The sequence below is a fragment of the Lampetra fluviatilis genome, chromosome 8 (genome assembly GCF_964198595.1).
Source record: "Lampetra fluviatilis chromosome 8, kcLamFluv1.1, whole genome shotgun sequence".
NCBI classification, from domain to species: domain Eukaryota; kingdom Metazoa; phylum Chordata; class Hyperoartia; order Petromyzontiformes; family Petromyzontidae; genus Lampetra; species Lampetra fluviatilis.
The window spans coordinates 313,038-339,092 of NC_136282.1; the positions used below are offsets into that span (position 1 = coordinate 313,038).

A 26,055-nucleotide genomic window follows, 5' to 3' on the forward strand; every position below is an offset into this window, starting at 1 on the left:
CAGCAAACAGCCCTTCTCCTTCCATGTCCTCTAGTTCTTCTTCAGCAGGCACCGGCACAGGCACAGGTTGCTCCGTCTCTGCAGCATCTTTCAGGATCAATTAAAAAAAAACGTGTCACAACAGCAGAAACAAAAGAGCTCTTATTACCATTACTGATGTTGATGATACTGTGCAAGACTGAAAATTGTTATTATTGTTAAAGTCAGATTAATATCACATTAGATCCTAGATCAGATTAAGATCAAATTATTTTACGTTGCATTTAAGTTGCATTGCAAGTCAATAAGATTTACCTTTAACTCGTTGTGCCACCTCTGCCTTGATGTCACGGTTGACCAGCACATGGGGCTCAATCCACAACAGACAAAAGGCTGGATCCAAGGCAGCTGCTTTCAGGTAGACTGTGTCCGAAAAGGGGGCAGTGATCCCTTCTTGAGACTGGGCCATTTTCACATTAATGAAGATCCCAAGAAATCTTTTTTCCAGGGATGCCTGCAGACCTCTGACCAGGCCGCTCAGGAAACGAACTTGAGGCTTCAGCTTCTCAAGATGGTGATTGAGGGACAAGACGGATGGAACAACTGCACTGATTGTAATTACTTTCTCCCCCTGTGTCAAATCAGTTGCTTCTCCGAACAGTTTCAAGATGTCCACCAACTCCTTCAGTAGATTCCACTCTCGTAGTGTGAATGACAGTTCTTTATGCCCGGCCTTCTCAAGAACTGCGCAGAGCTTTTGCTGATCACAATGAAGGACTGCTTTCACCTGCCGCAGTGTAGAATTCCACCTCGTGCTCACTGCAGCAGGGATGCCTCTGTGCTCCCCAAATTCACCATCGAATATGTCTTTAAACGTTGTGCTTGTGTGGAGCAGGGAGCTAAGTTTTGATAACTTGGAGAGAGAAGGACATGCCGCTTTTGTTTCTTTCAAACCGTCTCCCACCACCAGCTGCAATGTGTGTGCAAAACACTGCAGGCGCAGTTTCTTTGCCATAGCAGCATCGACGGTTTGCTGGTCTTCTAGGGTTAAGTCATGCCATAGCTCAGGATCATCAAGATTATCTCCAGCATCATCATCTTCCTCCTGTTCGCTGGGGAAGCAGACCGTAAATGCCTTGCGCATGTTAGCAGCATTGTCACTAATCATATAGTCCAATTTAGCTTTGATGTTGTATTCATCACATATTGCCTCAAATTGGTCACAGATGCGCTCCGCTATGTGAGAGCCTTTGAAGCGGTTGCAGGCCAAGAGATTTGTCTTTAGCTGTACCCTCTCTGCATCTCTCTCCATCCAGTGCACAGTGACACCAAGGAATCCCCTCATCTTTCGATCAGACCAAATGTCCACAGTGACTGAAACATGGTCCGTGTTGCTCAATTGAGTTTTTAACTTTGAACGTCTCTCCTCAGCAAGGCTCTCTGTTTTTGTGGTCAGCGTTCGGCGACAGACTGGGGTATACTTGCTGTCCAGCACAGCCAGAAAGTGACGAAAGCTCTTATTTTCCACAATAGATAGAGGAAAATTGCAATCAATAATCAAGTCAGACAGTGTCGCATTGGAGATGGCCTTCTGCTGTGGGTGGCTCATGCTGTAACGCCCTACACGAGTGTCCAGGAATTGTGAGATTGAAGGCTGTTGTGGTTCATCTACGATGCTTTTGTTCATCTGGTATTCTTCATACCTGTAACAGAAAAGAATATGAAACAGATGTCAGAAAATCCCTTATTGCCACACATGTTGTATTTGAAACTACTCTTTACTCATATCAATGTTGTTGTGTTAATATTCATTGTCTATTGTACACTACGGTATACGATAATACATTTCAGTTTCAGTGTATGCAATATTAAGAATATTTTCACTGCTTCAAAAGTCATAAGAAAGCCCTTTCCCTCAAGAAACTGAAGTCATATGCTTTATAGCAGTGGTTTTCAAAGTGGGGACGGGGAACCCTGGGTGTCGCGAGGGGGTGCTAGGGGGGCCATGGCAAGTTGGCATGAAAAGTATAGCAAAACAAAATAATTGAATAAATTAAATAAGTAAAATAAACCAAATTAAACCAAAAATAAGCTAAACAATATCCCCATTAGTTAAGAACTGCACTATAATAATCTATTGCATCTCTGAACATTACTACTATAATCGTTATTATTTTATTATATACTGTATATATCCCAGTGGTGCGCTGCCTCACAGACCTAGACTACGGTAGCACGCTATGTCCATGCGCTGCCTGCTGTTTGGGCATGATATGAAAAGGGAAGGCTAATGGTGGATCTTCTGTGACTGTGTCATCATTTTCCTCTTTACAGTGTATATGTCTTACTATGTTTCCTGTTGTACTTGGATGGGTTTAGGGATGCACCAACTCCATCGAGTTGTGAAAGGAGGTGCACAGAAAAAAGAGTGTGGCACGGCCCATGTCAGGGGGGCCTTGGCTGGAATCTACTGCTATATGGGGGGCCTTGTCATGGTAAAGTTTGGGAACCCCTGCTTTATAGTTCACTCTCTCCTGCACACCAGATTCCATGGTGCCTTGCTGCATCACACAGCAATTGCAGGTCTACTGCTGCCTCATTCATTGTTTAATTGTGATAGTTTATGTCTTCAGCGACAGTTCAGCTTAGTTGTGATTAACCAAAATTACATAAACGACATCAATGAGGCAGCACACCAGCCACTCTGAAACTGAACGATTGAAAGAGTAAAACTGGAAGGCCTGTTTTTGTCTCATGTGTGTTGGAGAGACTGAGATATACATTTGTGTTTATCCGTCTAGCAGCAAGGTAGAAATGATACTTTAAAACGGACGTTGACATGATGTTGAAGAGGTTTTCCATCTGAGTGTGTTACACTCATGTACCTCATATAATCGGGGTTCAAAAATCCCTATTTTTGTAAGCATTAACCGGCAAGGGAGACGTGCGTTTACTGTCTCGTTGATACAGTAAATATGCAGCAGCTAGTAAGTTACGGTACATCCGATAAGGTGCTTAGCATTCGTTCAAAACTTACCTTTCTTTGTGCAACTTCAGGTGTCGAACAAAGTTAGACGTTGTGGCAGCACCGTCTGTAATCTTCGACCCGCATGTTTTGCAAATTGCAACTCGTTTTTTGTCGACTACATCGTAATTTTTATAGCCAAACGAAACTATCTTCGGTATCATTTTGCCAACTGGCGCGTTGTTGCTTGTTGCGCTTCATTGGTTGTCTTGCAATGTGCCTGCTTAGATGCTGTCCAATCAAAACAACGTGAGACTACAGTGATTGGATGTCGTGCAGGCAGCGCGCGTGCTCTCTGCATGCATACAGGTGGTGTACATTTTTTTCACAGATGCAGATAAACTGAGAGCGGCGCGGCCGTGTGAACATTTTTTCCCCCAGTTTTCATGGGAAGTAGCAAGTCTTCTCGAGTCAAAAGGCGCAAGTCCAAGTGAAGTCACGAGTCATTGATGTTAAAGTCCAAGTCGAGTTGCAAGTCTTTGTACATTTTGTCGAGTCGAGTCTGAAGTCATCAAATTCATGACTCGAGTCTGACTCGAGTCCACACCTCTGCTAATTATAGTGTACACCCCCAGGGTAGTGCTGAACATCATAGCCATACGTAAAGTAATTTTTATTTGTGAATTGCGATAACCTATTAGTTATTATGTTAATACGTTTATTGCTATTTTTCCTTTATAGTCTTCTTTCACAAGACTGCTGTAGATGCAGAGCAACAGCTAGTTTCACATGCAGGTGGTCAACCAAATAAGCGCATCGGGAGCAGAGGAGTGTGTCGCTGTTGAGTCTCATTTCGTAGTTGTGGATCTTTGGTCTGTTTTGGATGACCAGTCGCACACTACTGGAGAGTTTTTAATTTTCCATTTCTGCATTAGGTATCCGCATCTGCCATGGTTTGTTCAGTGGATGCGGTTTAGGGTGGATCATGAACTTCGTGTAAGATCAAACCCAGAGATCTTGTGTTGTCTTTACATAAACAGGCTGAATGTCTCACGAACACAGCCACCGTTGCTAATTTGTTTTTCCTACATTCCTCCTTATGACGATTGCTTGTGTGATGACGATCGCTTGTGTTGTGATCGAAACGTCGTAGTTTTTTGTTATTTTATTTAAACCATCTACATGACTTTACTGAAAGACCCGAATAATATTTATCGCTCTCCTTGTATTTGTGGGGGAGCGGGTGCGAATGGAATCGAATTCAAAATCGATTCCTTTAGGGCGGAATCTTACATTCGAATCGTAAAATCTTGGATTCGGTCATCTGTATCGAATGCGGAGAAGGTTGATGGAGGAATCGATTCCGCCTCGACCCTTGCGCCTCTCAGGCGCGGTGACGTCGAGCGGATGGGGAGGGGGTACTCGGCGGACCCGCCGTTTCCGGTGTAGGCCTCGCCCCCTGACCTTCACCCCGGAAGTGACGTCGGACACTGTACACACGTGGAGCCAGCGCGCGGTACAGTGCGTGTTGGAGCTCGTGGTCGGAAACGGAGGAGCCGGAGTGTGAATCGTCCTCGTGGGGTTTGATTCTTAACGCAGGAGCGGCTCGTCAGCTCAGAGATACAGCTGGGAACAGGGTTCACCAACTCAGAGGTATATCACCACATCTCGGGTTCATCGCCACAGAGACACCGGTACGCGGTACTGTATATCAACACCATACGAACAAGGTACAGAAGCATTCATTGAATACATAGAGCCGCTGAAGGCCTCAATAGATACAACAATGTATACCGTTATTGATGATAATACAGATTCCAACAACGCAGTGTTTTTGGCCAAGGAGATGCGATAAGAGGCAGGCTGCAAGATCATGGCCCACTGGACACGTGAATGAAGCTGCGTGTTTGTGATTACAGAGCAACGGAACGGCCTCCACAATGAAGACGAAGTCGAGCCACCACAAGTCTGAAAACAGGTTTCGCGTAAGTGCAGCAGTGTTTCAACGGCTAATTTCATCTCCTGGTTAAGTTGTACGTTACAAATAAATTGATATGTATTCGATTGCTTTCTTAACATTGCCCTATAATGGAAACATAGTGTGCAGTGCAACTACTCTTATCCTAGAAAACAAATTCGTCAATAACACTGTGTGTATGTGGGCTTGAGTTGGCAACTGCCCTTTAGACCATACGACCCGAAGAGAATAAAACATGTAAACTGTTTTATGATCAGTTTTAAAATAGACGTGGAAAGTTACCTCATGGTAGCTGTTGAATAACACACTAATTTAAAGAGTATTACTAAATAAACTCGTATTAAAAGTATAGTAAAATTATTCCTGCACATGGTATGATAAAAACAACTTTTTTTATTCCATATGATGTGAGGACGCTTATTGATGCGTGTATTACCGTGACAATTACTCATCGACGTTGGTGTAAAACTGGCCGATTTATATAACATGGTGATAAATTTACCCCCTTTTCTACCAAATGCTGGTGTCAGTCGCCTTTCCGTCATCTTGATCTTAATTGGATCAAGCCGGCGAGGCTCCCAATGGGGCTAAACAGTTGGCAAGACAAATGAGATCCACTATCTTCGTTACATATCAACCAGTACATGTTATCATTCGTGTGAAAAGCTATGCCCGTGATATTTAGTGAAAATGAGTCGAGCCTGTGATAAAGTTATTTCTCGCTTTTCTCCGCAGTTCCTGACCTTTGCAGAGCGTTTGGCGAATGTCAACATCGATGTGATCCACAGGATCGACCGCACGGGCAGCCTCTCTGAGGTGAGGCCTCTCCGGACAGCAGTGGCATTGTCTCTGTTCCAGTCATCATGTTTCCGCTTCTAAATCAGCTAGTATATATATATTTATACATATAGAAAAGTGTTTTTATCATTTTATTGATCCCCGGCACAATTTAGTGAACGTTGTTAATACGTTACAGTCTGAAAAGCATCTGAATGTGGGCACTAAATGAGTATTTGGATATTTTGGCTGGAAAATAAAATGGTGTCCTCACTGAACCATTGTTTTCAGATGTGTATAACTGGACTGTTTCTGTGACTCAGGAGGTGGAGACATACTTTTACGAAGGACTGCAAAAATGGAAGGATCTAAATGCCACGGAAAATTTTGGTATGCATTACATTAAACAGTCATTTTCGTGTAGGAAGTTTCCAAATGAATTATCACCTTGAAATGATCACAAATATTTTCCTTGAATAATTGCGTGACTACAGCAGGTAAGTTCTACCCCATACTCTTTTGCCAAGTAACTTTGACTTTTTGAATACCTGCCAATGTTCATGTATAAGTATGCATTGGTTGTAATGTGCGGTTTGTGTTCGCAGGTGCATTTTTACGAGAGGTGAATGGCTTGTGCCAGTCATTCCCCCAGCTGGTACACCACCAAAATGCTGTTGTCCAGGCCCTCAAAGCACATCTACAAGTACCCAACAGCCTGGCCTTACAGCCACTGCTGGAGTAAGCCCACGTCGTACTTTTATCCTGTCACTAGCTTTACTACCCGGCTTCGCCCGGGACTTGGATTCTTGTCTTGAATTAATACACGGCCTACGCAGAGGGTTGGGGGGGGGTGCGTGACGTCAGCAGGCACACTGCGTAACGCTGCCGCAAGCGGGTGACATGACAGATGTGACGTCACCGCTCACTTGCCGTGCAAAATATATGCATTATTGCGCCCCAAACCCCACAAAAATACCAAAGTCTTTATACTTTTTACATTGTGTACAGTCTAGAAGCTACCCACATGCCAAATTTCAAGTTTGTTGCATGTCGGGAAGTATGCTAAACATTTCGAACAGACACACATTCACAAATTTCCCTTTAATATATATTGATGAGCATTCACCGACTTGGATGTCAGAATTTTGGACAGCAAATGCTGTAAATGGCTCTAGGCCATTGATTGAGAGATTATTTTTGCATTTTACATGGATTTTTTGGCACATGAGTGACCATGTAAACGAGTGAATTTTTACTTTTTTTCATTACATTAAAATATTGAAACCATTTTAATATAAATTTTGAAAATATAATCTTGATAGTTGCCAGACAATCAGAATTTCCTCTTGCACCTTTGTAGTTGTATGGGATCCATGAGCAATGTCTTCAGCGTGATGGTGCAGATTTTGTCTCTAATGGTGCATGCTTGTGTGTTTCTTCAACAGTCTGGTTGTGCAGCTGGCCCGGGACTTGCAGACAGATTTCTACCCTCATTTTCCCGAGTTTTTTTCCATTGTGACGGGGCTGTTGCAAACGCAGGACACTGACCAGCTGGAGTGGGCCTTTTGCTGCCTCGCCTACCTCTACAAGTACCTGTGGAAGCCCCTCATTCGGGACATCCAGAATGTCTACAGGTCTGCCCCTCAATTCAACACGGTCGTCAATAATATTACGGTCTTAAAGGAAATACATAATATTTGATGTGTCAGGCAGTGGCCCTTCATATAACATAGGTCAGGGAGAAGTTGTGAAAAATAGTAGGCAACTGTACCGTACACCATTGGTCCCTGATAAGAATTACAGTTTAAGATTGTTTCCAGATAAGTCTTAGATTGACATATAAGTACTTGCCCTTTCATAATTATTGGGTAAAATGTAGTTTGCACGAACTCATTTGTATGGAAAGTATTTCAAATGTTTCTGGCACATTGCATCATGGGTAACCATGTTGCAGCATGGAATCGTATTGAAGAGATCCATTGTTTTCTGACTGACTAATTTCTGGGCCTCATTTGATTTGACATCAATGAGGCATTCAGGTATAATGTTCTCAATTCCTAAAACTTATCCATATATAATTTCTCCTTTGCTCTCATACCATTACATTGGAGAGCTGATTATTCTTATACCATTACATCGGAGAGCTGATAAGTGGATAGCTGTGGTAGTAAACAGTAATCTATATAGCTTTATTTTAACTTTTTGTGTTTGTGCAGTATGTACAGTACTCTTCTGGCACACAAGAAGGAACACATCAAAAATTTTGCAGCTGAGAGCTTCGCCTTTCTGATGAGAAAGGTAAATGGTGTATTGCTAAATTGTGATTCTCATGTTTTTATATGGTGACCTCAGCTCATGGAGGAGGGAGCTGTTTTGTTATTTACCCAAGTACATGTTTACCCCTTAAAGAAGCCGATTTTTACTGCACCGAGAGTCTGTTTCTTAAAACTTTATTATGACATTAGAAATAGCAACGGAATAATATTGAGTTTGGAAAGCCATACATATTATTACTAAAAAGGGGATAAAGGTATGTATATATTTTCCATGCTGCTTTAGCAGCAATGGTGTTAAAAACACTACCTTTCCACTTGGTCGACAAAATAGGGTGTCATGATTGTGTGATGATTATATGATAAGAGGTGCTTTTGCGTTTTTGTCGTAACCGATGCGATAAACAGGTTCCTGACCACAGCGCTCTCTTTGATTGGATGTTTACCGACCTGGAGCAAAACCCGGACAAGCGCGATGGGTTGGGTCGCCTGCTGTTTCAGATGTGCAGGGGGGTCCGCATGCAGTTCCACTCCTGCGCTGGCAGGGTGAGTCACATCTTGTGTGCTTCCACTGCTAAGGAGGGGGTTGGGGGGTTCGGGTATCATCCTGGCGTGTACGCCTCTCATCTAAAGTGTACGATCATACCGCTGTAGTTCACGTAAAACTCGCAACTTATGACTTTTATCTACTTGACCAAAATATTCCTTGTTTGCGATGCATTCTCGCACATGCTGTTTGAACGTATGAGTTTTACACGGCTTTGTATGTGTGTGTGTTGCTCATGAAGGCACATTTACACTACTGCCCTACTGCATACTAGATGGTGCTCTGCGTGGCATGACGTAACCATCGCATTATACGAAGCAGCATGCCTGGAAATGGTGTGACTCCCGCTAGTTTGAGCTCACGTCCCAATGATGTTTAAAGTGCCTTCCTTTCCAACACATATTTACGCGATCTAACCCAAAAACCTATTATGGATAATATTGGTCGCGAAAGCCTATGTGTTAAACTGCCCTCCTTAGCTCTCCCACATAGGTCAGTGGGGAAATCATTTGTAGGAACCACACCCTTTTCTTGGTCCCAACATTCCCAAAATAAAAATTGGATCCTTCTTACATAATCACAGACAAGAAGCACTTAATCTTTTTGAAACTTTTCTTAGGTCATGTTTTCTGTTATTTTTTTACGTACTATAAAAACAAAAACCACACGGAGTCTCAAGATTTTTTTTCAGGAGGGTTCTGCACTAGGATGTTTGGCCAACACCAATGCCATATATTAATTTAGGAGCTTTCGTGACTGCAGGAATTATTCTTTGGTTCTTTTCGGTTAAGTCACGTCTAAAAATAAAATAATAAATTAAAATAACATATTACGACGTTTCGATTGCAACACAAGCAATTATCATCAGGTATAAAAGAAATAGCAACAAAAAATCTAACTAGAAAACTATAGACAGACATACAAGCAGACAGACATCACAACGGCACACAGAGAGAGGACACACATCGGCACAAAGAGAGGGGTTGTCTCTATGACGGTCCCTTAAATATAGAGAGGGGGGGCGAGAACGGAGAGAGGGAGGGGGCAGAGAGAATTAGCATATCAATGAGTGTACGCCAACGTACTGCGTTGGCGTACGTTGGCGTACACTCATTGATATGCTAATTCTCTCTGCCCCCTCCCTCTCTCCGTTCTCGCCCCCCCTCTCTATATTTAAGGGACCGTCATAGAGACAACCCCTCTCTTTGTGCCGATGTGTGTCCTCTCTCTGTGTGCCGTTGTGATGTCTGTCTGCTTGTATGTCTGTCTATAGTTTTCTAGTTAGATTTTTTGTTGCTATTTCTTTTATACCTGATGATGATTGCTTGTGTTGCAATCGAAACGTCGTAATATGTTATTTTAATTTATTATTTTATTTTTAGACGTGACTTAACCGAAAAGAACCAAAGAATAATGCCATATATGTTTAGTTGTGGGTGGAAATGGAGCAAATTAGGCAGAGAACATACAAACCACACACAGAGAGGTGCCCAGTGTTAGGAATCAAACCTAGGTGCTTACTGTGAGGCACAAGAGTATGTTGGTATTCATAAGGGAACGTATTGGACCACCGTTTGCATGCTTCAGGTGCTGCCGATAATGCTGGAGAAGCTGGGACCCCGAACAAAGGTGGGGCCTCCTCTGCCCTGGGCAGACGTGAGCCACTCTCTGTGCCAGATGGTCCAGTGGGTAGGGGACCACATGCTCAAGGAGCACTGCCCGGTGGTCTGGGACTCCCTGCTGGTATGCCTTAACATATTCACTCGTTTATATAAGTGCAAAAGGACACACGTGCTTTTGTGGTTCAGCGTATATTTCGTGATGTAATGGGTGTGATCATATCTACATGATTATTGAGTGTGGCGTGTCAGTTGTATGACATAAGCACATTTATTTCATTTGATTAATTCTCATCTACACAGGATGCTGTTGCAAAGCTAAGCCAAATGTTGGCTGGAGACGGTGATGCTGAAGGCTGGGAGCAGATGGAGAGACTGCTGGTGGTCATTCTCACATTGCTCAAGCACGGGCGTGGAAAGAAGGTCACAGAACCGGAGAAGATCAGCCTCGTGAGTTGCAATCCATGTGCCCCCCATAATACCGCTGGACCTTTACTTTAAACCAAAACTATAAAGCTTAAAACTGTTTTACCATTTGAACTTCACTCTAGTACAGGAGGCCCTTGAATATCGCAGGTTTATCTTCCGTTGTTTCGACCTATCGTGGGCAACCTCTTTGTATACCAGTTTAGTTATCGCGGGGGTTTGGCTTTTCGTGGGTATTCTGTACACAGAAGTACTGAGTCATTTGCTGATACCTTGAGGTGGGACAAGGCAGGCAAGAGACATGAGAGAGTCGGTGGGACCTCAATCTTTGCTGTGCAAGGATCTCGCGGACAAAGACTCTCCTATTAACACTGTTGGCAAATGCTGTTAGCGAGCACCTCTGATGGCCAACAAGGCACACGAGGTGGTGGGTGGCAAACACCACGCCCGGCCGCCTTTGTCCCCCCAGTGGCAATATTTACACACTGCTCCACGTACTCATTTGAGGCTGAGTCGACCTTGGGGAGGCCCAGGACCGATTCAGATAAACTTCACTGGTGTTGGCCGTGAATGGGAATTAAACTTGGGTCGCTGGGTTCGTAGCGCAGCGCGCTAACCGCTACACTACCGCTCCCCACTCGCGTACAAACACACGCACACAAAACCCACTTTGGGTCATCTTCGTTGATCGTTGAGTACAGTATTTATACTCCTATTTATTGTCTAGGAATGCTTTTTTTTTACATGTGTATTTACATTTTTTTTGTGTGCAGTACGGTACTTATTTTAATTGTGTTGTCTATTTTTGGTTGACTTTTTACCTAACCCCATAATTTTGGTAAGGCTTAAGTATTAGATATTGCGGTATTGGATTTCGTAGTACCCCCCCCCCCCCCACCACTGATATTCAAGGGTCTCCTGTACTTGTTCCAATCCATGCACGAGCTTTGCGTTCATGTGTGTGAGATTAAAGTGGAGTTGTACAAATGTCAATCAACAGGTGCTGGTGAGGCTGTTGGAGGGATTCCAAGTACCGCACGAGCGTGCATCCTCGCTGCTCAAGGTGGTGTCCACCCTCCTGCTGGCCGAGCACGCGTTCCTGCCCAGCCACGCCGTGGAGCAACTCCTCCGAGCAGTAAGCCCTTCTCCTCTGCGCGCAATTATTTTTCCACTACAGCTTGGCCGTGCGTGTATTTCATGTGACCATAGTGATTTATGATATAATTACGAATTAATGCGCTTGGATTATTGGTTTTTTTTATAGCTTTGTGTGCGTTCTCTTTCAGGTGTTTGACAGCAGCTGCAGCCAGGAGACTGTGATTAATTTCTGCCTGGAAATGTTTGACGTGCCAGATTTTGAGCAGGTATGTGTACGCTGCAGCCACGTTTTTAGGACAAGAGATTAGGATGTGGTGCCCTAAGATAAGGATTTTTGGGACCGCATCAGTTGTTCGTTTTATATTTTGTATAGTTTGTTTAGCATTGCAGCTGAATTTTTCAATTTTGGAAGGTTATGAGTACAAATCCTGGTCAGGTTCACTTTGGTCCATCGGGCATCCACCGTAGGTAAAAAGAGGGGACCCCTTTGAAAAGTCAAGAGTGGTTGTCTCATTGATTTGATAATTGTGTAGTAATGTTTCGATGCACACGAAGCTGGAATAACAACTATGATTGAACAACATTGTTATTTTATATACTTTGAGAACATAACTTGTTACATACACTTTAATAAAAAATATCCTTTCCCAAACCTGATTTTAAGTGTACATCAATCCCTCGCGAATCGTGGGGTTTAGGTCCCGGGCCCTATGGGAAATAGGGGGGGTTAGGGGAACCAGCCATGGTCAGGCTCATCATATCTGAACTAAGTTGCCTGTTTATTCACTAAACACAAATAGAATACATTACATTACACAATAACATAATAGGACGAACATACATTACATTTACTATTCTTAGGTTTTTTCGGTAAAGTCACGTAGGTAAAAAATTTAAATTAATAAAACTAAAATAAAATAAAAAATCACGACGTTTCGGAGGCAACCCAAGCTTCCGTCTTCAGGTGGAACCGTTACAGCCCGACAGCTGTATCAAGTAAATGAGAGATTACAAGAGATACCACTCCGTATATATAATGGTTGAGGGGGGGGGGGCCAGGAACGGCCCACTTTTTATTATTATGGTAAGGTGCGGCTTGAGACTACGAATAGACTACATAACAAATGACTGAGCCTTTATTATGGAGAGGTGCGGTTTTTGACTACGCCTAGCCTACATAACAAAATGCTGCAAATGAGACCGAGCCTCTGCCATGTAGATGGTAATGGACTACATAACAAATGACTGAGCCTTTATTATGGAGAGGTTCGGTTTGTGACTACGCCTAGTCTACATAACAAAAGTGTGAAAAAAGAAGCTAAATCTGGTAAAACAAAACTGGCTGTCTATCAGTAACCTGTAATAGTTGTCTGTCAAATAAGATGGTCCAAATAAGTGTAGTTACATCTTTTTTGCATGGTTAATCACATCTTTCCAATGATTACTCAGTTTGTAACCATCATCATGGTTGAAATTATGTCTGTTTGTATATTTGTATGGCTTCGTGTACAAACCTTTGATGGTAGCCAGGAGGTTTGCAGAGCACCTTAGTCTCGGAAAAGACAATTTCATGAGAGCCCACAGAGTTGTAGCAATGATTGGCAACGGCCGAAGAATCAGTTCGGCCGTGTTTCAGATCTGACTTGTGCTCGCGGACACGATCAGAAACATGACGTTTCGTTTCTCCAATGTAGCAATCACAACTGCAACTCAGTTTGTAGACTCCAGGATACTGTAAGTCAGGAACGACATCCTTCACAGATGGAATCCGATCACGGATTTTATGCACTGTACTGAATCGGACTTGGATCTTATGTTTGTTTAGAATTTTGGAGATCTTTTTGGTCACGCCTGCTATGTATGGTAACGTGATAGTTTTGGTCGGAGTTTCATGTGGCTGTTTCTGTATGGTGGGAGAAACAGCTTGGCGGATGGTGCGGTCAGAGTATCCGTTCATCCTGAGGGCCCGATGTACATGTCTTAATTCACCGGCCAGTTGGTGTTGGTCAGAAATGCCATGAGCTCTGTGGTATAGCGTTTTGATGAGAGAATTCTTTTGAGATGGGTGGTGGTGGGAATCCGGTTTCAAGTAGGAATCTGTGTGGGTGGCTTTCCTGTAGACAGAATGTCCCAAGGATCCGTCAGGTCTCCTCTCAAACAGAATATCCAAGAATGGTAGTTTACCATCTTTCTCCACTTCCATGGTGAATCTGATGGATGGGTGTCTGGAATTGATGTGGTCCAAGAAGTGGTTCAATGCTGGGAGGCCATGTGGCCAAATGACGGAAGTGTCATCCACATACCTCTTCCACAGGGAAGGACGCAGGGTGGATGTCTGGATGGCGTCTGATTCAAACTTTTCCATGAACATGTTGGCTATCACTGGTGACAAGGGGGAGCCCATAGGGGTACCCTCATTCTGTTTGTAGAAGGTGCCATTCCAGGTAAAATAGGTGTTGGTGAGGCAATGCCTAAACAGCGCAGGTACATCAGAATTCAATCCATGTTGGACCAAGTCCTCAATTATTGTTAGGGTGTCCGGTACTGGGACTTTGGTAAACAGAGATACTACATTAAAACTGACGAGGATGTCATCAGGAGATAGTACCATGTCCTTAACCATAGAGACTAATTGGGTTGAGTTGAGTACTGCCGAAGAGGTCTTGCCTGTGAAGGGAAGCAGAGTATCTGATAGAAACCGGGCTAGTTTGTAGGTAGGAGAATTTATAGTCGACACGATGGGTCATAGCGGGGTGCCTTCTTTATGGATCTTGGGAAGACCATAGAGTCTGGGAGGTCTTGCCGCTGATGGTTTTAGAGAGGGACATGATGATGGTTACAAACTGAGTAATCATTGGAAAGATGTGATTAACCATGCAAAAAAGATTTAACTACACTTATTTGGACCATCTTATTTGACAGACAACTATTACATGTTACTGATAGACAGCCAGTTTTGTTTTACCAGGTTTAGCTTCTTTTTTCACACTTTTGTTATGTAGGCTAGGCGTAGTCACAAACCGAACCTCTCCATAATAAAGGCTCAGTCATTTGTTATGTAGTCTATTACCATCTACATGGCAGAGGCTCGGTCTCATTTGCAGCATTTTGTTATGTAGGCTAGGCGTAGTCACAAACCGCACCTCTCCATAATAAAGGCTCAGTCATTTGTTAGGTAGTCTATTCGTAGTCTCAAGCCGCACCTTACCATAATAATAAAAAGTGGGCCGTTCCTGCCCCCCCTCCCTCAACCATTATATATACGGAGTGGTATCTCTTGTAATCTCTCATTTACTTGATACAGCTGTCGGGCTGTGAAGGTTCCACCTGAAGACAGAAGCTTGTGTTGCCTCCGAAATGTTGTGATTTTTTATTTTATTTTTTATTTTACTTTCATTAATTTAAATTTTTTTACCTACGTGACTTTACCGAAAAAACCTAAGAATATGAATCCTTGCAGTCACGAAAGCTTCAAATCTAGAATTACATTTACTTTTTACATACCTTTAATATTGATGATAGACATCCATGATGACCATGATGACAATGACGATATATATATGTCTGTTTAACTTGTTTCGCACCGTACGTAGCCAGAGATGCTGGGGAAGGACGACAAAGTAAATACAAAAAACTTAACACGGTGACAATGAGATAATGGGTGAAAGGATGGTTAGAAGGAGGAGCTCAGCCCATCCTCCCCCTGTTTGGTTCATCAATGACAGATGAGTGGGCACAGTGACGGCCATCAGCAGTTATGGCTGCGCGGCATATAGGACACTTTTTCATTTTTAGAAGCACCACCAGCAACACTAGCGACGTGGTCTATGTGCTGCGAGAATCGCAACAAAACAGAGGGGACAGTTGAAGAGCTACGCAGCACCACGGGTGGCCCACGGGTGGTGCTGTGGCACGGAGGAGAACCGCGACCCAGCAAAATCTGTAAATGGGTGTTACCGACCTGTGGGTACTCAAAATGTCCAGGCTCCATTTGGTACATTGGTTAACACGTAATAATAAACCGTGTGTACATGCATTCCATGGTTGGCAAGTCCGCGGTTAGCGAGGGATTGCTGTATAACACAGTGACAAAGTAGTAAATTATGGCCTCGTTTGTTGTGCATAGAGCAACCATGGTGGATGCACAAGTCATACTGATTCTGTACCTTTCTCATTGTGCAGTTATTCTTGCCTCAACTGCTGCAGTACCTGGAGTGTTCCTTCCTGAAGGATCAGGAAGACCAATCAGATATGGCTGTGGGCCTCTTGGCCCATCTTGTGCTAAAGAAAGCCCCACCGCCTACTGATGGTTCCATGCCTTTTGAGAAATATCCTCTCCTCTTCTTGGGGAAACAGCGAAGGTGAAGCGATTTGCCTCATCCGCACAGCACGATGACATCTTGCTTGTGATACATTGTAAATGCATCATGTGTAAACATGAAAACTCCACTGCAGGAAAGTGTATTGATGCATGTAAGATATGTTAATCTTATTCTCCAATTCTGTTATTCTTGGACATTCGCTCCACATCAAGAGTTCTACCTCGGCAATATATTTCCATTATTTGGTCCACGTTAGTAACAAGTCTGTCATGCATTTATATATCAACGAGTCCATAATTCATCATTAGCCACAATCAAACCACTGCCGCATGAAGAAGGCTGCTCCAAAGCCAGTGGCACTTTGCATAGTTCCACGCTGCAAACATCTATCCAGCACCAGCACACAAACTGATTTAATAGTTCCATTTCCTCGTTGAATTAATTGCATAATAAACAGAAGCAATTTGCATCGTATAGCCCGGTTGTGATTGTTGTCATCAAGGCTCAATTGGTGAGTATCACGACGAGGCAGAACGGTAATTTACTTGAAAGGCCTCGTCCCTTGGATGCTGACAGGAGCGCCCTGAAGAAGGGAAAGAGTGCGGTGGAGGAGCAGGGGACGTACTTGAATGTAGCGGAGTACCTGCTGGGGCTGCTGGAGATGCCGGGCGACGGCTGGGAGGAGCGGCTGCCTCTCCTCTGGGCCACTCTCCTTGTGCTTCCACATATTCGGTATGTCAACGAATGCATTCGGTGTCGCATACAGAAATGTGAACATGTGTGCCCGTGCTCACCGTTATGCTGGATGTGGGGTTGTATATACGGTGGAATGAGTTGGTTGGTGTGATTGTTATTAATTGCATAATAAGTGTAACTAATATATACATCGGTTTAAACGTTTGTGTAATTCAACGGGATTTCTGATTGTAATACATGTACATCCTGCACATGCCAATGTTTTATTAGTTGTTCTTGCTGTAAAAGAATGATAGATTGGCATTTTATTCTGTGAAATTAACTTGCAGATTCTACTGGAATTGAGGGGTGGTCTTTATTGTTGCACAGCCTGTCCTTGGGCATCGTCTTCATGAAGTGGTGTGGTGTTAACGCTGGCATTATGATAACGAGAAAAGGCTCCAGGGAAGGTCATTGACGTCACCATTTAGTGAGAAGTCTCGTAATGTATGTAATGTGTGAATTTAACTACCAATGCCCCTTTCTCTCACAGGCCACTTGAGAAGATGTTTGTCAATACCATCTGCGAGCTCATTGATAAAACAGTAGCTGTGGTCAGAATCCAAGGCGAGCCAATATCAGGTGATATTTGTATAATATTGATTGCCAATATCCATTCTAACGTGAATATTATCCCAAGCATTGTTTTGTATGTTCTGTGTCTGTTGTCAGTGTATTTTGTTCTGAGGCTCCCTGTGCTGTTAATGCTCTCCAAGAAGACTGATATACTTCTGCCTACTGTATTATATTTGTGAGTTATTTGATTGGATCACTTTGTCGTCATGGCAGATCTAGCACTTCCGAAATAAAATTTACCTCACCTTCATCTTTTTATGATTATTATAATCTGCTAAGGCCAAAGAAATTGTGATTTTTTTTTTCCTGTCATGGGTCTGCAAGGATTTGCTGTCGCGTTAAATAATGGAGAGGAAAGCTTAGATCTCTGCTCTTGCACAATCTTTCAATACTATATGGCTTTTAGAAATATGGTCTCATCACCTAGATTGATTTGTACAGGGGCAAGGAAAGTTTTTTCTCTTTAGTAACATAGTTATCACCTCTGCCGTGTTGAGCCAATCTTCCCGAGCTGTTTGCGCTGCAGGAAATTGAATATTTATCTTTCATTTAACATTGATTAATATTTGAAATATATTAGATTTTTCATGTGCTTATTTTTTATTTGTGTTCTTTGCTCTGATGGCTTTATCTCATTGCTGTACTTTTATTCGTTTTGCTTTTGCAATTTTGGTGATCCAGGTCACCCTTGAAAATGAAACAAAACGAAACTTGAAACGTAAAACTTCATGAGCCCAGATTAATTTCGAACATGGGCACCACAATACCTGGTGACGTGGCCTCATTAGATTGCATCATTAGGGACCTGTGTGATTTTGCCCTATGAATGGCTGCAGAGTTTGCCACTAACAGTAGAGCAGAGCCCAGTCTTCGTTTTTGTGTTGATGGCCGTTATATCAAACCGATGATGACTGCCGGGCAAGCCCAGAACGATTGAAGGTCAATGGGTTTGCGTATGACAAACTCAATTTTGGCTGTATAATGGTTTTTGCACTTCGGATGTACATGCACTGATTCTTAGGTGCACATACAAATCAACATTGGGAGTTGGTATTTATACATTCATAATAAAAATCGTCATTACATGTTATGTATCGCTGGGTCACTTGGATTTATTGCGCAGTTTAAGAGAAACTCGTGTTGCTGATTTTATTATTCGTGACCCCATTCCGATACACTGTCATTTTTACTATTTGTTTGAATGTCGACGGCTGGATTGGGCCGGTATTTGTTTTTAACACTTCTTCCAAATGCCTTGCGCATGTTTAATTCCACGTTTGTTGTATGCATACCATCACTGCCCTCGTTTTGGTGCTGACAGCTTTTCAAATACACCTTCTGGAGATACGCCAGCTCCTTCGTGTGATATTCATCCACGCTGTGGGGGCATTCAAGCAACCGATTGTTTTGTAACGTTTCTTTCGGGCCGCATGCAGGGCTTTTGCTGTTTGTGCTGAGGCAGGCCGTCTCGTCGCTGCTCAGCCTGACGGAGGACGTGGATGTGCTTGCTGTCTTGCCTTGCCCACTGGTCATCACGCTGGTGCAGTAAGAAGCTCACTCTTCACCAGGACAACTCTGCTCTTTGCTTATTGTGGCGTGGTGGTATAATGGTTAGCACCTTTGTATTGCAAATCAGAGATCACCAGTTGTCCACCCAGCAGAAACAGTGTGTAACTCTATGAATGGGTGTGTAACCATGATTGAGTGTAACTCTATTCATGGGTGTGTAACGCTATGAATGGGTGTGTGGCTCTATGAATGGGTGTGTGGCTCTATTCATGGGTGTGTAACTATGAATGGGTGTGTAGCTATGAATGGGTGTGTAACTATGAATGGGTGTGTAACTCCATGGATCTGCTCTCCAGGCGTTTCCCCAGCGAGCTGTCCGTGCTGCTGCTGGCAGACCTGTGCTACACGAGGCTGGCACTGACAGGGCAGCACCACCTGCTCTCAGCACAGCATCTGCTGGAGATTTTTCCTCCGCTTGAGAAAAATCTCTCCTCCTCCAGTGCAAGGGTACCTTAATTTGTTTCTAGAAATGAAGGAAAAACACGTCTTGTGTAGCTGAATCAATGCAGGGCACGCATCTAACAGAGCATTGGTTTAAATAAGCATAGCACTGCTGATGAGATACTGAAGATCGCTTGAATTAAACCAATGCTGCTGAAAATGGCCACTCCGAGGAGGCCTTGTGGCTGGTGAGATCTGTCAAATAAAATACTCCTGGTTTTTTCTGTAGATGGATACATATGGGAAAGAGGTGTCATGTCTATTGTGTTGCTCATAGCGAAGGCAAGGAAACATTGGTAATGGGGCTCTTGTAAAATACAAATCTAATTTAGATCACATGTCTTTCTTATCCAAAATGTAGCTTTAGCCTAGCTTATGGTCAAATACCTCCTTTACACAGAAACTAGCTATTTCCAAAGTAAGCATTTAATTCCTTAAGCATTTATAATATTAAATATATTAAATTAAGTTTAGCTTTCAATAATGTCATTGTTTTGTGGTGAATTACATACATAATGGAATATTTGCAAATGATCTTTGCTGCAATGCTATTTGTATTTGTCTCTTCTCATAGGTGCGGCTACTGACCCTAAGAATACTCAATAATTTTGAAGTAAATCTGCACAAGGTTGATGAGGTAAAATTCCCTACTTCAACATTTAATTATAACATCGGAGGTTAACGTGGCTGGAATCTTTTAGCCAATGAACTTAGGAGTGATTGACCCAAAAATGCCTTATTTATGGGAAGATGCAAGATGTTTGTATTTAAGATGTTTTTGATTAAACCACAGTCCTGTTTAGGGTGTCCAGTCAAACCCCGCACGACCTGGGGCCCGTCGATTAGAGACTGCACACGGAGAGGGAGTGTGATCTCCTCTTTAGCTTCAAGATAACGAGCAACCCCGCACTTCCTTTGGACATGATCCTCAATCTGCCCTTCCCAGCCAGTCGGCCAGGAGCACTTGTACAGTAGAACCGCTCTTAACGATGGTAAATGGTTCCACGAAACCAGTCGTTAAGCGATTTGGTTATTAAGCGAGTATAGGAAATACACGTTAAAGCCTTCATTCGTTCCGATAGCATTTAGAGTTACCCTTCATCCAAAAATCGTACTTTGTCATATTTAAACAATGGATTTTAATACATAAAGATACTAACGTTATAAACAAAAACATTAAAATAAACATTGTTAATTAATGCATTAATTAAAAATGACTTTACCTACAACAGCCCGTCGTTACTAGGAGAATGGTCGGTATGCGAACACATTGGGCTCTATGGAGGCCCGTCGTTAAATGATTAGTCGTTAACAGGGGTGCTCGTTAAGAGGGGTTCTACTGTATTCTTATGTCGAACCTTCTCTCTCTCCGCCTCGTTCAAATATTCGCATCCAGCCTATACATCATCAGCCATTTAATGTTTTGAGAATGGCCCTGCAAAGTAATGACTGAAATGTATATATATACACATTGTTAGCTTTTGTTGGAAATAAGACAAATATAGTGCTGCAGAGCACACCATGAAAGAATTTGAGAATATAATCACACTTTTTTTTGGGAGAGAATCAAAGTAGTGGCTAGTGTGCCTGCAATACACCAGCCATTTTATATACCACATACACACTTGTTCAGAATTAACAAATAGTTGTGGTAAGTAGATTTAACTTTCATAACCACTCAATGCATTCGTCAATAACGCTGCCTTCAGGAACAATATAATAAGGGACCTTTTGGGCAATGGCCCTTCTTCAAAGGACCTGAGAGGCCAGAGAGATGGAGTGAATAGCTCCAGAGTGATGGAGTGAATAGTTACGTCTCTCCATTCCATGTCTCTGGCCACCCTATCTATGCGCTGAAGGAGGCATATTGTCCGAAAAGTCACCTATTATATTTTTCCATTTTAAGGCATTATTTCTGTCTGTGCACCGCTGCCAAACACAGCATCACCAAATAATCTGCATACTTTTACAAAGCGTCCTCTTTTGTCAAGTCTTGTACGGAGGTGATATCGACGCTGATTGTTTGTGTTACGATGCGGTGGGGGTAGGAGGCGTCGAAGCAGACGAGCGTGTTCGAGATCTGCCTGCGAGCGGAGCTGGTGGAGCCCACGTTGCCGGAATACCGTGAGAAGCTGCTGCATATGCGCAAACTGCGCTACGACCTGCTGTCCGACTGTGTCCCGGAGGGACCCTACCAACAGGTATGGCGGCCAAGCCGTTCTCTCTCTCGGATTAGGCGGTTGTGCGTACACACCGGCGCTTCTCACCTGGTAGGGGAAGGAGGGGGGACATGGAAGCCTTTTGGGCTGTGAGGTAGGGGATGCAGACTGCGGCGTGAATCAGGTGCAAACATTTGGAATGTGCGTGAAGGATTGCGCAAGCACCATCTTCTGCTGCAAATATCATTGTCAGTGAACGCATTGAGTCATGTGCAGACCGCACGGCAGCACTCACTCACCGTGGGGCAGGCGGCGGGGGTCTGTGCTGGGATCGTTGGAGAAAAAAGTTTGGAAATCGTGTAATGAGCATTTTTTTGGTGTTTGCGTAATTGTCATAGATGTATCTTCTTGGTTCTTTCGGTAAAGTCACGTAGAAAGAAATTAATAAAATAATAAAAATAAAACATAAAATAATTCTCACGACGTTTTGGCCACAACGCAAGTAGCCGTCTTCAGGTGAAGAACAGGTCTTGAACGCCCCAGGCTTGGAGCGACTATTTATGTTGGGATGGAGGGGCGAAGAGCGTCTTGACAAAATAATTTGCATATCAAGAGGAATTTAGCATATTTATGGGAAATGCAGAAATGCGATTAGTGCTACTTGTGAAATGCGTAGGGGGTCTGGTGAGGGGTTTAAAGTCACTATGCCCATGCATTATGCAGGATTAGCAGCATCAAAGGGAGGAAGTGAGGTCAGAATTAATAAAGGGAAGGAATCTTCTTGGTTCTTTCGGTAAAGTCACGTAGAAGGGAAGTAATAAAATAATAAAAATAAAACATAATAAAATAATTCTCACGACGTTTCGGCCACAACGCAAGCAGCCGTCCTCAGGTGAAAACCAGGTCTGTCGAGGTGACAGCGTCTGAATGAAACAGCACACGTGCTTGGAGCATATATATAAGCTGGGTTGGAAGGGGGGAAAAGGGCGCCTTGACGAAAGAATATGCATATCAAGAGGAATTTAGCATATTTATGGGAAATGCAGGTATGTGTTTAGTACTACTTATGCCTGTGCATTATGCAGGATTAGCAGCATCAAAGGGAGGGGATATGGGAAATGCAGGTATGTGATTAGTACTACTTATGCCCGTGCATTATGCAGGATTAGCAGCATCAAAGGGAGGGGATATGGGAAATGCAGGTATGTGAATAGTACTACTTATGTCCGTGCATTATGCAGGATTAGCAGCATCAAAGGGAGGGGATAGGGGTAGCATTAATAAAGGGAAGGAGTGTTAATAGTATGTAGCTGCAGTAACTAAAACCACCACGTAAACAACTAAAGTATAATCTACATTGTATCATCAGTATACTAAATATACTCTACAATAAGCTGAGTTACTAACAGTAAGTAATACATTACAATTCTACATCGTAAAAAATATATAATATGCTTATTATGTTTTATTTTTATTATTTTATTACTTCCCTTCTACGTGACTTCACCGAAAGAACCAAGAAGATGAATCCCTGCAGTCACAAGGGAAGGAATGTTAATAATATGGCGCAATGGGAGACTAGTGGTAGGAGGCTTGCAGTGGAGCAAAGAATTCATTCCTTGCGGAGAATATAAGATATATAGTCAATGTCAGTGAGTGGACTGCGGTCTGAAAGTCACCATAAACGTGAACACAATGAGTTAAGATCCGAAATGGTTTATTACGTCCTTCCAATGATTGCTGAGCCAGAATCCATCTTCTCGGTTGAAATTGTCTCTGTGTTTGTATATGTGGATCGCCTCATGGACGAATCTCTCATGGTAGCCGGATGGCTTCCAGAGAACCTCTGTCTTGGAGAAGTCAATATCATGTGAGCCCACTGAATTGTAACAGTGATCTGCCACGGCTGAGGTGTTTGTCCTACCGTGTTTCAAATCTGCTTTATGTTCACGGATGCGGTCCGAGACATGCCGTTTGGTTTCTCCAATGTAACTGCTACCACAGAGGCAACTTAGTTTGTAAACGCGAGGGTACTGTATGTCTGGAACTACGTCTTTTACAGACGCAGAGGTGGTTTTTCCAGTGAAAGGCCGCAGGATTTCAGACAAAAAACGAGCCAGTTTGTAAGTGCGGGAGTTGATAGTGGAGACAATGGGACGAAGAGGTGTATCTTCTTTATGTATCTTTGGCAAGCCATATAATCTTGGTGGCCTCGCTGCAGAAGGTTTCAACGAGAACTGTTTGGTTTGATCAAATAATGTGGTTGAATCAGAAATGATTTTGTTGGTTTTAATGACGAGGCTGTTGGTGGGGTCTCTTTTTATTTTTGTATAGCTACCATCGTTGAGTAGTTCTTGAATTGTTGTTGTATTCTATTTTGTCCATGATAACCGTGGCATTGCCTTTGTCGGCTGAGAGGATGACACTTACAAACTGGCTCGTTTTTTGTCTGAAATCCTGCGGCCTTTCACTGGAAAAACCACCTCTGCGGTACTAAACTCCACTGATCTGGTATCGACAATCAAGGGAATTTCCCTGTCCCCAGACGACCTGCTTGTCAGTTTTGATGTGGTTTCTTTATTCACCAAAGTTCCTGTACCTGACACCATCGCAATCATTGAAGACTTGGTTCATCAAGGACTAGATACTGGGGTACCCCCCCTGGTAAGACACTGCTTAACCAACACATACTTCACCTGGAATGGAACTTTCTACAAACAAACTGAGGGCACCCCAATGGGCGCCCCCCTATCTCCGGTTGTAGCCAACGTTTTCATGGAGAAATTTGAGACTGACGCCATCCAGACTGCCACTCTCTGCCCGACCTTATGGAAGAGGTACGTAGATGACACTGTTGTCATCTGGCCACACGGCCGACCTGCTCTAGACCAATTCCTCGACCACATCAATTCCATACACCCAGCCATCAGATTCACCATAGAAGTCGAAAAAGATGGCAAGCTACCCTTTTTGGATGTCCTAATTAAAAGGAGACCTGATGGTTCAATGAGCCACTCTGTCTACAGGAAAGCCACCCATACGGATGCTTACCTAAAACCGGATTCCCACCACCATCCATCCCAGAAGAATTCCCTCATCAAGACTCTATACCATAGAGCCCAATGCATCTCCGACCAGGAACACATTGCCAGTGAACTCAAACACGTACGCCAAGCTCTTAAGGCTAATGGTTACTCCGACTACACAATCCGCAAAGCCATCACTCCAACCATCAAGAAGGATCCTGTTGAGGAGCCTTTCAAAACCATCGCCTTACCCTACATTGCTGGGGTTACAAAAAAGATCTCCAAAATCCTGGTAAAACACAAGATCCGGGTCCGATTCAACACAGTACACAAAATCCGTGATCTGGTCCCGTCTGTAAAAGACGTAGTTCCAGACATACAGTACCCTGGCATTTACAAGCTAAGTTGCCTCTGTGGTAGCAGTTACATTGGAGAAACCAAACGGCATGTCTCGGACCGCATCCGTGAACATAAAGCAGATTTGAAACACGGTAGGACAAACACCTCAGCCGTGGCAGATCACTGTTACAATTCAGTGGGCTCACATGATATTGACTTCTCCAAGACAGAGGTTCTCTGCAAGCCATCCGGCTACCATGAGAGATTCGTCCATGAGGCGATCCACATATACAAACACAGAGACAATTTCAACCGAGAAGATGGATTCTGGCTCAGCAATCATTGGAAGGACGTAATAAACCATTTCGGATCTTAACTGATTGTGTTCACCGTTTATGGTGACTTTCAGACCGCAGTCCACTCACTGACATTGACTATATATCTTGTATTCTCCGCAAGGAATGGATTCTTTGCTCCACTGCAAGCCTCCTACCACTAGTCTCCCATTGCGCCATATTATTAACATTCCTTCCCTTTATTAATTCTGACCTCACTTCCTCCCTTTGATGCTGCTAATCCTGCATAATGCATGGGCATAGTGACTTTAAACCCCTCGCCAGACCCCCTACGCATTTCACAAGTAGCACTAATCGCATTTCTGCATTTCCCATAAATATGTTAAATTCCTCTTGATATGCAAATTATTTTATCAAGATGCTCTTCGCCCCTCCATCCCAACATAAATAGTCGCTCCAAGCCTGGGGCGTTCCATTCAGTTTTTGTCTCCTTGACAGACCTGTTCTTCACCTGAAGACGGATACTTGCGTTGTGGCCGAAACGTCGTGAGAATTATTTTATGATGTTTTATTTTTATTATTTTATTAATTTCTTTCTACTTGACTTTACCGAAAGAACCAAGAATATGAATCTCTGCAGTCACGAAAGCTTTAAATCGAAATTTATCATGGATGTGTTTAAATGTGTAACTTTCTTGCTCAGCAATTAAGCGATGAAAGGCCAATGTGTTTCCTCGCTAAAGTATGTGAAGGGGTTTCACATCTCCCTTTACGACCCTGAGCCACTGGTGGAATGTTCACATTTCTATGGTAGGGGGACCATTCTACAGAACAAGCACTGTTTATTTCCCTCTTTAACATGGAGCCCATTGAGGGATGGTCACATGCTCTGACCGTCTTTCCAAATCATCATCCGGTTTGCTTAACATT

General features: G+C 43.2%; 1 protein-coding gene across 3 annotated transcripts in view; it reads left to right on the forward strand.

Annotated features, from left to right (window-relative positions):
- Nucleotides 1-4,490: 4,490 nt before the first annotated feature.
- Nucleotides 4,491-26,055, forward strand: part of UTP20 (UTP20 small subunit processome component) — a 117,590-nt gene continuing 96,025 nt past the window's right edge. The window contains exons 1-19 of one of the 3 annotated variants that reach the window (XM_078858830.1): nt 4,491-4,597; nt 4,864-4,929; nt 5,658-5,738; nt 6,023-6,089; nt 6,305-6,437; nt 7,145-7,333; nt 7,916-7,997; nt 8,381-8,518; nt 10,107-10,262; nt 10,442-10,588; nt 11,565-11,699; nt 11,851-11,928; nt 15,845-16,023; nt 16,561-16,716; nt 17,213-17,301; nt 18,732-18,840; nt 19,161-19,311; nt 19,880-19,942; nt 21,354-21,506. In XM_078858830.1, coding sequence (XP_078714956.1) covers nt 4,885-4,929; nt 5,658-5,738; nt 6,023-6,089; nt 6,305-6,437; nt 7,145-7,333; nt 7,916-7,997; nt 8,381-8,518; nt 10,107-10,262; nt 10,442-10,588; nt 11,565-11,699; nt 11,851-11,928; nt 15,845-16,023; nt 16,561-16,716; nt 17,213-17,301; nt 18,732-18,840; nt 19,161-19,311; nt 19,880-19,942; nt 21,354-21,506 — 2,151 coding nt within the window. In that variant the 5' untranslated portion in view covers nt 4,491-4,597; nt 4,864-4,884. Of the gene's footprint in view, nt 4,675-4,863; nt 4,930-5,657; nt 5,739-6,022; nt 6,090-6,304; nt 6,438-7,144; nt 7,334-7,915; nt 7,998-8,380; nt 8,519-10,106; nt 10,263-10,441; nt 10,589-11,564; nt 11,700-11,850; nt 11,929-15,844; nt 16,024-16,560; nt 16,717-17,212; nt 17,302-18,731; nt 18,841-19,160; nt 19,312-19,879; nt 19,943-21,353; nt 21,507-26,055 lie in introns of all 3 variants that reach the window. The other 2 variants (XM_078858831.1, XM_078858832.1) reach the window with 2 other exon arrangements.